This window comes from Scyliorhinus canicula, chromosome 10 (genome assembly GCF_902713615.1).
Source record: "Scyliorhinus canicula chromosome 10, sScyCan1.1, whole genome shotgun sequence".
NCBI classification, from domain to species: Eukaryota; Metazoa; Chordata; class Chondrichthyes; order Carcharhiniformes; family Scyliorhinidae; genus Scyliorhinus; species Scyliorhinus canicula.
In genome coordinates this window covers 48046150-48059492 of record NC_052155.1, presented here as the reverse complement: position 1 = coordinate 48059492, position 13343 = coordinate 48046150, and the positions used below count along the sequence as shown (strand labels likewise).

Genomic DNA, 13343 nt, shown 5'->3' with positions numbered 1-13343 from the left:
GGCAACTTCAGAGGGGCAATAAATGTTAGCCATGCCAGCAATGACAATAAATAATATTTCCTGAAACTCTCTTCCTTACAGAAACACCAGAATGAACCTGCTGGACCAAGGTTGAAGGGGAGTGCCTGGGGCTTGCAGGGCAAGGCTCCGAGCCTACCCTTGGGAGCATCTAATAAATCTTCCAACTATTTCTGTGTTCTCGAGACAGAGATGGAGTCAGCAGCCTTCCGCTGTACCCTGTTGCTATGCCACCCAGAACACAACACAGGAAAACTGTATAAACACATGGGCAAGGCAGCGGAGCAGCGACATTTAAAAACTTCCAATGCAACCTCTGTAATGTGGTTTGTAGATTTATTTCAGTATTTATTGTACAAAGCAAACACGGCACAGGCAGAGTGTACATTTCCATACAGCAAATCAGTAATACAGTACTGAAAGTAAGAGATTTAATAATGCCTGCTTCCCATTACAAACCTTTTCCTAAACAGAGAGCGTCTGTAGACAATTACCTGAAACCGCTTGAAATTTGACTCCCCCTATCGTTATAATCAACGGTTGATCTTAAAAGACCACACAAACAAAAAAAAAAATCACTGCGTATATATTTCCAGCTGAAAATCAGTGCTATAATTTGCAGAATGACTCTGTCTGGCAGGAATTCTGTTTCCTTCATTGGTCTGCAGTACACTTCTCAGGAGCATCGAATACAAGTTAAGTCAGGGATGTCCAAACTTTTATTTTTGCGGGCTGCATAGCATAGAGTCCTTTAGGCCACACAATAAGACTTAGAAAACAAAATGTTGAATCCAAGGAATAGGCATAAAATCAATCTCCCAGCAGCTTAGATTCAGGAGACGGATTTAAAACATTTCATTTTGTAATTAACCTTAACAAATGCAAATCTACCTCTGCGTACAAGATAAATTACTGACTTAAGCTGTCTGAATTTGGTATGCTGCCTCAGGATTGCAAGTGAAACAGCAGCAGATAGCCAGGGACCTTGGAGCAGAGACTCGCAGCCAGAAGAGCCAGGTGCTATGGGCCAGAGACTAGTGATTAGATAACCAGGGACCATGACATAGAGAATCGTGGGGGGATAATCAGGGACCATGGATCAGAGAATCGTAGCCAGATAACCAGTAACCATGGAGTGGAGAATCATAGCCAGATAACCAGGGACCATGGAGCGGAGAATCACGGCCAGATAACCAGGGACCATAGAGCGGAAAATAATGGCCAGATAACCAGGGACCATGGAGTGGAGGAGAATCATGGCCAGATAACCAGGGACCATGGAGTGGAGGAGAATCATGGCCAGATAACCAGGGACCATGGAGTGGAGGAGAATCATGGCCAGATTACTGGGGGCTTTCATGACTAGTGATCCCGGGATCAATAGGTTATGATTTACACTGTGAAGATGACCAAACTAACCACAACTTTTAAATTGGATATTTCAACAATGTTCACAAGAATAGAAATGTGAACTGTGAGGGAACTTGTGTAGGGGCCCCCTAAACTCAAATATTTGGTTTAAACCAGGATTATTGGGGCTTCTCGCTTCACTGGACAGGTTCTAAATGAAAGGAGACCGGACAGCTATTAAGTTTCCCAGTGGGTGCTAGTCAACAATATGCTATCCCCTATACAGCATAAATTGGCAATCCCACTCACTAAGGCCACAGGGTGTGGGGATATTGAAATGTCACAGTTGGTGCAAGGTGAAAGGATTCTTCTGAAATTAGGAGTAAGGCACTTTGTTGGGCAGTGGTGGAAACTTTACATATAAACTCTGTTATACATACAGGAAGGTCCACGGGCTGGACGTTTTACACTGCGCATGTTGAGAACTAAAAATTAAAAATAGAAAAAAAAAAGAGGTATTGCTATATGAACTCAAGAAGCTTGAGAAAAGCTTGCCTTTCCCGTTACTATTGCGGCCAATTCTGTCGCTCAACAGATGACATACATAATAGACAAAATGGAGACATGGCTCTGGAGTTAGAAACAGGACTTTTGAGGATTGAGATAGGCTGCCATCTTCATTCTTAAAGATAGATGGCTCTGAGGGAACATTATATATCACATGTAAAATGGGAAAAAGAGTTAGCCTGGAACAATAATTTCACATAAGCTGGCTGCAGGACAAGACAGCACAGCAATAACATTCTGAACAAGGAAGTTAGGACCAACATCAGGACATTTTGTTTTAAGAAACCGTTTGTAATGGGTCCTCTGGGAAGTTGTCAGGGCCAGGACACAAAATCCATGATACACTGCCAGATGCTTTAATGCAAAAGTGATAAAAAAATTAGTATTTATGAAGGCTGAGATCAATGGGGAAATAAGGTGCTATATCAATTGAATAAAGTGCTATTGAAGACCAATTGGTCTTAAAAGTGAGTAAGACCCATGTATGTCAGTGGCACTATCAGTAATAAAGACCTGAAATAATGGCACTATAATATTGGAAGTTAAGAACTTGCATTGGAATCCACTGGGAACGATTGCCAGTGGCAACTTTCCAGTGCACTTTGCAGAGTTGAAAAGCATAACCTCAGTGTAAATGCCCGGCTGCTCCAGGGAGAATGAAAAAAAAACTACAAGCTCTACCAGGATCACATCATTATCCGCTTTAGCAGAGAAACTTTAGTGCCTCCCACTAGAAAACCTGACTTTTATATCCATGTTGTCTCTCTCTAGCTGCTCCGTGCCTTTAGTCAAACCAAACAATGCCTAAGGACACAAGTTTCCAGGTCTTCACCTATTTCAGTCATAATCTGCAGTCTTTCTCCCACCTGCAACTCCTTCTTCTCAAGACTTGTTGTGTGGAGGGTAAAACCAATAAGAGCAATTGGTCCTCACTCTGAGCCTAACTACCCACACTCATTCCTGTTCAGACTCAACACATTGCAATGAATGGATAAGCAACGGATTCAATGCCAATTAATCAGTGTTCTATTCCATCTTCCAATTTGGAAGGGAATGCAGAAACGTTAATCTCAGAAAGGAAGAATATAAAGTGCAGCAACCTTGAATCCCTGTAAAAAAAAAAAATTGGCAATACAACAAACTAAAATTAAGCATTTCTATCTGCTGAACATTTCTGACATATCCTAGTATCTTATGATTCACAACAAGCAGTCAGTTAAGAAAAGACACTTTTAAGTTATATAGGAGATCCCGCCAAATAGGTCATACCAGTGTATATACATCCTCTCAGCATAGAAAAGTGATCCATTTATACTTGCTAAATTCAAAGTGGGCATTATCAAAGACTGGGATATGTAACCATCCCTGTCAGTTTTACTTCTTTTTCCTTTGTATCTCCAAAGCAAAGCTTCATGCACTCAAAGCAGTAGCTACATATCCACGCACAAAAGTATTATAGAGAACAATTATCAAAAGGATAAGATGTTAACTAACATTACATTATATCGGGGCGTGAACATTATGCTTACAACTTCATCAGTAAATCTTCTATGTATTGGCAACCTAGTTAAGCTCTTTTGAGATTATGCATCATCCTAATGTTGCATTTGCAGCTAATGAGTGGTAAGAATAGGCAGCAAATTAACCCTATAGAGAATTCAGACATAGAGAAAATTCACAAGAACATTAGACCAAAATTCCAATTCAGTGCTATAGAAAATACCCAAGCTGCCTTGGTGAGACTATTGTTGATGCAGTATTAATATTCTGACCTTAGATATCACTAACATGCCAAGTAAATACTGCAGTGTTTAATTAGCATATTGGCACCCAATATATATGCTTGAAGCAATACATTTTAACTTTGTGGTACACTCAATTTTTCGCGTTAAATTACCTACCTACTACTGTTGCCAGTGGCAGTGGTAGAGCTTTAATCATTACTTCACCCCTGTGCTATACACCTCAAAACTCTCTGTGCAGGTACAAACCAAGTTTCAAAAGGACACAACTAATAATTTTATTTTTGTTTTTCTCTCCCCCCTCCCCACGACGCGGAGATCGTTTTCCGAAATCCTAGAAGCATTATGCTCATAGACCAGAGATATCTTGGGAAAGATAAGCATTATTAATGCATTAATTGTTTGCTGCCAATAATCCATTGATGGTAGGCTGCTGAGGCTGGGCCAGATTGCTTGTTCGATTTTCCTTGGTGAAGAGCATGCAAGTTAGGTACAGACGTGCACAAACTGCCAACAAACGGAACTCACCTTATATTTGTGCTATCATTCTTTCACACAAATTGTGTCTGTTACGACTGACTTAAACAAGATTCACTGCGGTGCAGTCAGATTTTAAATCTAGTTACTGTCTTTCCCTCTTGAGCACACTTCCCATTATTCTAGCCCTGATCGTTCGCAATCCTAGTTCCGCCCACTATGCATGTAGCAATGACCAAAGTTTCAAATCTCTCTTCCCTAGCCACCTAAACTTAAGTCTTGCTACAGCCCCAATTGAAACTGCCCTCCCAGGCATGAGATAAAAGAAATAACCACAAATACAGGAAACCCGAAGTTAAAAGCAGTTCCATCAGAAACATTTTGGTTGATGTGTCTCACCAGGAAAATTAACCTCCTTTTCTCTTTAACAAACTGAATGACCAATTGTGCATTACTGGCACTTTCTATTGATCTCTGGTGGATAGGATTCACCAGGAAAAGCCTGAGGAAGAAGCAACAATATAGCATGTAGCAGTAGAATCTTTCCATGCTTCAGGCTGAAAGAAGAAACTTTGCGGCTTTGCATGACTTTCCCTGCATGCTAAAGCTATGCCGTGTCAGCTATAAATTTACAAGCAACCAGAAAAGGCATTCTCAACACAGAAGTAAACAGGCTCAGGGGCACTTCTGTTTCTATTCCTTAAACAAAAGCCCATATTATTGCACTAATAAAGTTTCTACATTCAATTATGTTTTTAAACAAGCAATGTTTTACAGATTGCAAAGAATAGCATCTGAATTTGAAAGTTTCTTGCAAGCTTTCCTACCATTGGTTCCACTTTTAGAGTTCTAAAACAAGATGAGCATTATATTCTAAGACAGCTGCCATGGAAATGGTCTCCGATTGACAAGAGCATTTTCCTAGCCTCTCATTCGATGTTGACATGTTAGTGGCGAGGCATTTCTAAGGCCTAGACAACAGAACTGCAGACTGGCCACAAGATTGTTGTAACAATTTATATGACGTTTGTTAACTGCCCAATGCCAAGTCCAGACAAACCTATCTTTCTCTTAAATCTAAAAGGAACTGGCAAACCCAATTCACCACCACGTTGTTCCAGCTGCTTGAAGAATTCTCTCCAAATGCTGAGGTTCTGACGAAGAACGAGCCGCATTGTATATGACCGAGGGTTAATATTTGGTCAGCTCAAGTCCTACAGGAGTTTCCGCATTCGCCTGTGACTCGTGTTTACCCGGGATGTTGCCTGGTCAGTGGAGGAACTGATAACATCCAGCACTTCGTCTTGGCGTTCCAACTCAGCCTCAGTGTCCAGCGCAATACTCTTCAGCTTCCGCAGGATCTATAATGAAAGCAGGATGGAAGTGAGTTAATCCTGGTGCGCACTACTGACTGATTCAAGTGCTCTACGCTCCCTTTCATTCCCTGCATACCCTACAGGAGCTGGCAGCTTAGTTCAATGCACTTAATGAGAAAGCTACATGAGTTGGGGGGTATTTAACCAAAAATACAGTTGACAAGATGAGATTGGAAGAGGTTTCTGGAAGGTGGGGAAAAAATGAAGCCAGGTTTAGGAAGGTAATTCTTGAATGCAAGGCCACGATGTTTAATAGAAAGGCATACCAGAAACACTAGGCAGCCAAAATGGATTCTGAAGCAAAGAACAAAATGGTAGAAGGGCAGTGAAGTTGAGTCCAACATGACACCTCCTCGGAACTTACTCAATACTGCATCGCTTTCAATGGTTTTGGCAGTTTCAGAGTCATGTGTTCTGGAGCAGCCTTTCTCAATTATACTTTTCATTGTTATAATCAACATAATATAGGGTACAGCTCCAAATGGTGTTTGATATGGGGCCATACATATTTCGGATATTTCAAATTCCATTAGGGATTACTTCAATAATTAGTTTCCAAGCAAGCACTGGCATACATACGAAAATATGACACATGGGGTTGGATGTTTTTTTGGATTTTTTTATTGTCACGTGTACCGAGGTACAGTGAAAAGTATTTTTCTGTGTGCAGCTCAAACAGATCAGTTAGTACATGAAAAGAAAAAACATAATGGGGCAACAGAAGGTACACAATGTAAATACAAAGCTGGAAAGACTCCGCAGACCTTTAAAAATGGTGGAAGGGGATTGGATGGAGATGTCTCACCCCACTTTTCCAACAGCTGCAATTTTTGCACGTGCAAGGGGCTGGGCTTAGATCACACAGGAAGAAAGCCAAAACTTAGCAGGGTCATTCAAACTTTGTGCAAAGTTCAAGCATATCCCATTTTGGCTGTTGCAAATGACTTAACCAGAGTGCTGGAGTCACAAATAAATGCTCTTGCAGCGCATAAAAGGCTCAACTGTTTTAGTCCATTTAGCTGTCCAAGGTTTTTTTTTTAAAAAATCTCCCACTTTTTAAACTGTAAATTAAAATTGACTCCAGCTATCAATAATTGTTAAAAGAAAAGCCCTGCTGATTTGACAGGCCAGCTGGTGAGTGGTTTCAATAGATTTATTTGTTGACATTTCCTCAATGAAATTAATTATGAATGCTTGGTTGAATTTCAAAAGCTTTAATTATTGCAGCCGGGTCTTCTGAATCACAGTTTGAATGATAGCTTAAATAGGCTGTTAAATGGTATGAACAGAATAACCACTTTAGGGGATTTAAAAGGTTTGATGTTTTCATGAATCAGAGTTTTTTTCACCTTCAGGTCTATACAGTGAGGGGTGGATTAGATTTTTAGAAGTTTATTAATTTTATCTCCATATAACTCTGCAGGTCTGCCCATGATGGATACTGAATAAGTGACAAGTAGGCATGAGGGGTATAAGGGATCACAGGGATGGGAGTGTGACAGGTAGGTATTGGCATAGAGTGTAGAGGAGGCCAAGAGGACTGGGTGTGTGTGTTGTGGGGCTACAGGGCCTAAAATCTTCTCAACAATTGGGTCCAAGTCCCAGAGAATACCTTCTAACCAGCCCACCTTATCACCCACACATGCTCCCTCCCTCCCCACTTTCTCCCCCAAGCAAAAATCTCATGAATCGGGGCCTTTTTTATGGAGGTGGGTCCAGTGAGTTTGAAAATTCCCAACTTGAACTACCCACCAAAATCCAAACCATAGGTATGGTTTCTTTGCTGATTGCTGTCGAAATAAACACCTGCATTTAAACTCTACAATAGAATCACATAACAATAATTTGGGTAAGGTCCAGGATGTTTCAACAAGGAGTAGAATAATTCAATTCCAGATTAAATATAATAAGTTTGGTGTTGAGCTTCATCACTGTACTGCAGACACGGCTTGCTTTCTTCAGCAATGCAAAACCACTTGGAGTCAAGCCAGCATGTTATAACTTACAATGTCATTACTACAGTTTCAGTCAAGTTCAGGGTGTTCACTTAAACTGCACAAAGTATAATTATAAATTGTCTCTTGTCAAACTTCACTTGTGTCCTAATTCTATTTCAAATAGATTTTAGCGTGGAGTCATGTGAGAAAATACGAACTGTGATAGCAAAGACCTACAGTGAGGACATGAATGCCTAGTTCATCTGCTTTCAGTGGCAAGGGCACTGGGAGAATTCCCTGAAAAATGGCACCTGAATATCTAACTCAACCGCTTGGACAGGTAGGTGTGGGTTTCTTCTCCAAAGGACAACATTCCTTTTGCACTACACGTGTCTTTAAATCAGAAAATGCAGGAGTTTAATCCGCAGTGCAAGATGTGATGTCTAGGCTGACACAGGGCAGTGCTGCACGGACAGAGGTACCATACATCTATCAGCCCCCTAGCTGTCGGATCCAGTGGTTCAGGTAGATGGAAAAAGATACCACACTTGGAAATGAGAAGTTTCTCCAAAACCCTGGCCAACATTTCTCTGTAAAACAATACCATGAAAGAAAAGAGATTTGCTCGGTATTCTCTTTTTTGTTTATGGGTTCTCCTGCTATTGACAATAGCCATCACATTTGCTTTCATAACAGTTACAAAACCTCAAAGTAATTCAAAGTAAGTCAAGTACTCGGGATATATTTCGGAGAAACAAGACTATACAAATTTACAGAACAGGAGGCTATTTGGCACATCACGCATATGCTGACTCTTCGTTAGCACAATGAAAAACTAATCACTGCCTTGCTCTCTGCCTTTGCTTCAAATATTTGTTCTTTTCCAATAAAAAGATATCATGATCTTTTCCTCAAATACTCACTTTGGCAAATAATTCAATGCTCCAAGAGCACCATGTCAAAAATGTATATATCTATTCTGCTTCATTAGAAATTGAAATATTAAATCCATGACCCTTCATCACTGTCTTCCCCCAACCAGATAGTATTTCCCAATTCATCTTTTAAAAACTTTCAAAATCTTATTCAATCTCCTCCTAATCTTACTTACCCCCTCAGTAATGCAATAACAAACTTGAGGGCATCTATATTTTGGATTTTTGCCTGCCTGTGTAATATGGTTGGCACAATAGCACAGTGGTTAGCACTGATGCTTCAGTGTCAGGGTCCCAGGTTCGATTCCCGGCTTGGGTCACTGCCCGTGGGGAGTCTGCATGTTCTCCCTGTGTCTGCGTGGGTTTCCTCCGGGTGCTCCGGTTTCCTCCCACAAGTCCCTAAAGATGTGCTGTTAGGTAATTTGGACACTGAATTCTCCTTCCGTGTACCCAAAGAGGCGCCGGAATGTGGCGACTAGGGGCTTTTCATAGTGACTTTGTTGCAGTGTTAAGCCTACTTGTGACAATAAAGATGATTATTAGAAGTTAGCGCCTCTGGGGGGACCTTTGGTTGACTGGAGACTGTTACATTTAGTCCAAAGTAGTGCAGGTTAGATTGATTCACTATGTTAAAATTGCCCCTTACTGTCCAAAAGGTTAGACGGGGTTACTGGGTTACGGGGATGAGGTGGAGGCGTGAGCTTAAGTAGGTGCTCTTTCCAAGGACCAGTGCAGACACGATGGCCCTAATGGCCTCCTTCTGCACTGTAAATTCTATAATTCTGTAAATTTTAGGATTCTCCAGAAAAGCAGCTGTATTTTCAAAACTGCAGAGACCAGAATGAATCTACAATGAAAACCATCGCGGACTGGAAAGCAGACATCTTGACCCGAAAGCCTGGTTTGAAGGACAGTGTGCTAGAAAAAAACATCTGAAACAAAGACTCTTATCTTTTACTTATTATTGGCACCCCTCTTTTCCCCTTGTTTGTGTTTATCGTGTGTGTGTATTATAGGGTAAGGGTAAGCAGAAGGAACTAGGAATTCAATGATAGTTAACCAGTTGTATTTGCTGCATATTTCATTATAGTTCTTGTTATTGATAAAAAGGAATTGTGTTTAAATTTACAACTTGGGGCAACCAAGGGCAAAAGACTTTGGGTATTTTTATAAGAATTATTGGTGAATTCAATTGTATTGCAACTCTGGGTTAGGGGGGCTGGAATTGACCGCATCCTAACCCAAGGTGTCACAAGAGTAGTCCTTAGGCTAGGCTGGGTTTGCAGATGTGTCCCACTTAAATACAAGACTCCAGTTTTAAATGGAGGTGAAGAGTGAATCTCTGCATAATGAGGTCTGGTGTATCTAATGATTCTGAAAACATGACAACTATTGTAATCCTTCAATTATTCCGTGAGAGGAATAATTTACTGCAGCCTATCCCACGGTTTACAGCATATTAACAAAGCTTAGTATTGCAGCAGGTCTGCTTACAGAATGCATTTGGAGCCCCCTGGTGTCTGGTTTTATCGATTGCTTTGCCACAAGACACAGATGTACTTCAGTGTAAGAGGGGATGATGCAGCTCAAAAGGGAATCAGAGCTGAATGGAAAGAATTAACTTGCATATATAAAGAAGCACCTTTCACCATCACAGCAAATGAAGTATAGTCACAGTTGTAAATGTAGAAAAATACATATCTGCAGCCAGTTTGCACATTGCAAGATGCCAGAAACTGCAATGAAATAAATCACCATCTAATCAATTTTGTTTATTTAAGAACCAAAGAGGTGTTGGTTGACATGTTTGCTGGAGACTTGACCGACGCTACTACTTTTATGGAAGCTTACAGCATAGAAGGAGGCCATTCAGACCTTTGAGGCTGTGCCAGCTCTTTGAAAGTACAATTGAATTATTTGCACTACCTGGTTCCTCTTGGAGTAATATCATAGAATCTTGTGCGTTTTTCTGAACAGCCAGATAATGTCTCTTATCTTTTAAGCAGCACGGTAGCACATTGGTTAGCACAGTTGCTTCCCAGCTCCAGGGTCCCAGGTTCGATTCCAAGGCTTGGGTCACTGTCTGTATGGAGTCTGTACGTTCTCTCCCTGTCTGCGTGAATTTCCTCTGGGTGCTCCGATTTCCTCCCTCAATCCAAAGATGTGCAGGTTAGGTGGATTGGCCATGATAAATTGCCCTCAGTGTCCAAAAAGGTTGGGTGGGCTTATGGGATAGGTTGGAAGTGTGGGCTTGAATGGGGTGCTCTTTCAAAGAGCTGGTGCAGATTCAATGGGCCTCCTTCTGCACTGTAAATTCTATAAGTTTTACCCAATCGCCTTTCGCTAAAAATCACTCTCTGCTAGAATAAGAGAGTAAATGCACTTGTGACCAGTGATTTGTAAAAACAAAACTCATCTTTGCAGCAGAATATCAGACATAGCTCACTGGTAACTCTTGCACCAAAGTCAAAATGTTGTCAGTTCAAGCCCCACAACAGAGACTTGAGCAGATAATCTAGGTTGACACGTAGTTCAACAGTGATAGAATGCTGCTTTTGGATGAAATATTAAACTGGGTGCCACTGGCAGCCCCATGATGGAAATCCTAGCCAATATTTATCCCACTGCCAGCCTCACTAAAAATGTTAACTTCACTGTTGCTTGTGATAACCTTGTTGGACACAAATTAGCTTCTGCCTTTTTACATAACACAAGTGATTACAGCATGGTGGCACAGTGGTTAGCACTGCTGCCACCTGGTTCAAGTCCGATCTTGGGTGACTGGGTGACTATGTGTGCAGTTTGCACTTTCTCCCCATACCTGCATGGGTTTCCTCCGGGTGCTCTGGTTTCCTCCCACAGGTTAGGTGGATTGGTTGTGCTAAATTGCCCCAAGGTGGGGTTATAGGTACAGGGTGGGGGATTGAGCCTAGGTAAGCGCTCTTTCAAATGGGTCAGTGCAAATTTGATGGGCCGAATGTCTCCTTCTGCACTGTAGAGCTTCTATGATTTCAAAAGTATTCATTGGCTGTAAAATGCTTTGAACGTGTTGAAGTTGTGAAAAGATGAAAGTTGTTTCTCACTCAACTGAAGGAACAGGGCACACAGAATATCTATGGGGATTTTAACTGTTATCAGGTGTTCATTTGGTGCAGCAGCAATAGTCAAACTGAGTTCATAGACAGAAATGAGCGTGGCAGCAGGAGACTACCTGCACAGCATAGTCTCTTTGTCACTCACCATCTAGAATCTCAGATGAAGCATGGCCACTTAAAAATGGTTTGAGAAGACAGTTCATACTTTAGAAGGAGTCAATGACTTGAGAAATGTCAAATCACCAGGAACTCTCCACGGTCAACAAAAATCATTTTGAATAGGACGCAAGTTTGTACAAAACAAAAAACTAAGCATGAGTACAAAACACAGTCACACAAGAACAGCAACACATGGAGAGAAGAAACAGATGTTCAAGGAGAAAAAAAAGAGGAGAGACAAGACAAAGAACTCACATACCCTCTAAATCCATATTTGAAATTCTACAAGGGTGATGACCCTGTACGAGAATGAAAGGAAGCATTCATGAAAAGAATTAAATAGGGTGACAAGCTGGTCATTTGTCTCCACATTCATTCATGTGAATTGGGCATCACTGGTTTGGCCTGTACTTATTGCACATCCCCAATTGCCCTTGAGGTGGTAGTGGTGAGTTGCCTCCTTGAATCGTTGCATTCCATGTGGTTACGGTGCACCCACAGTGTTATTAGAGAGGGAATTCCAGAATTTTGACCCAGCAACAGTGAAGGAACAGCAATATATGTCAAAGCCAGGATGGGGAGCAGCTTGGGAGGGAAATTGCAGGAGTTGGTGTTCCCAGGTATCTGCTGCTCTTGTCCCAATGGTAGCATTCGTGCATTTGGAAGGTGCTGTCTAAGGCACCTTGGTGAGTTCCTGCAGTGCATCTTGTATATGGTACACACAGCTGCTACCACTCTGCATCAGTGGTGGAGGGAGTACATGTTTGTGGCTGGGGTGCCAATCAAGCGGGCTGCTTTGTCCTGGATGGTGTCAAACTGCTCATGTTTGCTGGAACTGTATAATCCAGGCAAGTGGGGAATATTCCATCATACTCCTAGTCTGTGCCTTGTAGATAGTGTACAGGCTTTAGAAAGTAGAAGATGAGTTATTCGCCGCAAGATTCCTAGCCTCTGACCTGTCTTGTTGCCACAGTATTTATATAACTGGTCCAGTTCAGTTTCTGGTCATTGGTAACCCCCAGGCTATTGATAGTGGGGAGGATTCAGTGATAGTAATGCCTTTGAATGTCAAGGGCTAATGGTTAGATTCTCTTATGTTGGTTATTGCCTGGCACTTGTGTCGCACGATGATACTTGCCACCCCGAGCCAGGATATTATCTATGTCTTGCTGCATTTGAACATTGACAGCTTCAGTATCCAAGGAGTCACAAATAGTGCTGAACATTGCAAAATCATCAGGTAATATTCCCACTTCTGACCTCATGTGGAAAAAAGGTCATCAACGTTGGACCTGGGACACTACCAAGGAACTCCTGCAGTCATATCCTGGAACTGAGATGACTGACTTCCAAAAATCATAACTATGGGCTGGTTTAGCTCACTGGGCTAAATCGCTGGCTTTTAAAGCAGGCCAGCAGCACGGTTCGATTCCCATACCAGCCTCCCTGGACAGGCGCAGAATGTGGCGACTAGGGGCTTTTCACAGTAACTTCACTGAAGCCTACTTGTGACAATAAAGTGATTTTAATTTTTCATCTTCCTTTGGGCTAAGTTTACCCCAATTCCCATTGCCTCCAGTGTTCCTAGGCCTTCTTGATGCCACACACTGTCAATTGCTGCCTTGATGTCAAGGGAAGTCACTCGCACCTCTAGAGTTCAGCTCTTTTGCCCATATTTGAACCAAGG

The 13343-nt window shown here is 41.7% G+C and overlaps 1 protein-coding gene across 1 annotated transcript in view; it reads right to left on the bottom strand.

The window, feature by feature from the left end:
- Window positions 1-337: 337 nt before the first annotated feature.
- Window positions 338-13343, bottom strand: part of snap47 (synaptosome associated protein 47) — a 46259-nt gene continuing 33253 nt past the window's right edge. The window contains exon 5 of the mRNA XM_038808868.1: window positions 338-5515. Within this exon, the coding sequence (XP_038664796.1) occupies window positions 5369-5515 (147 nt within the window). The 3' untranslated portion in view covers window positions 338-5368. The remainder of the gene's footprint in view (window positions 5516-13343) is intronic.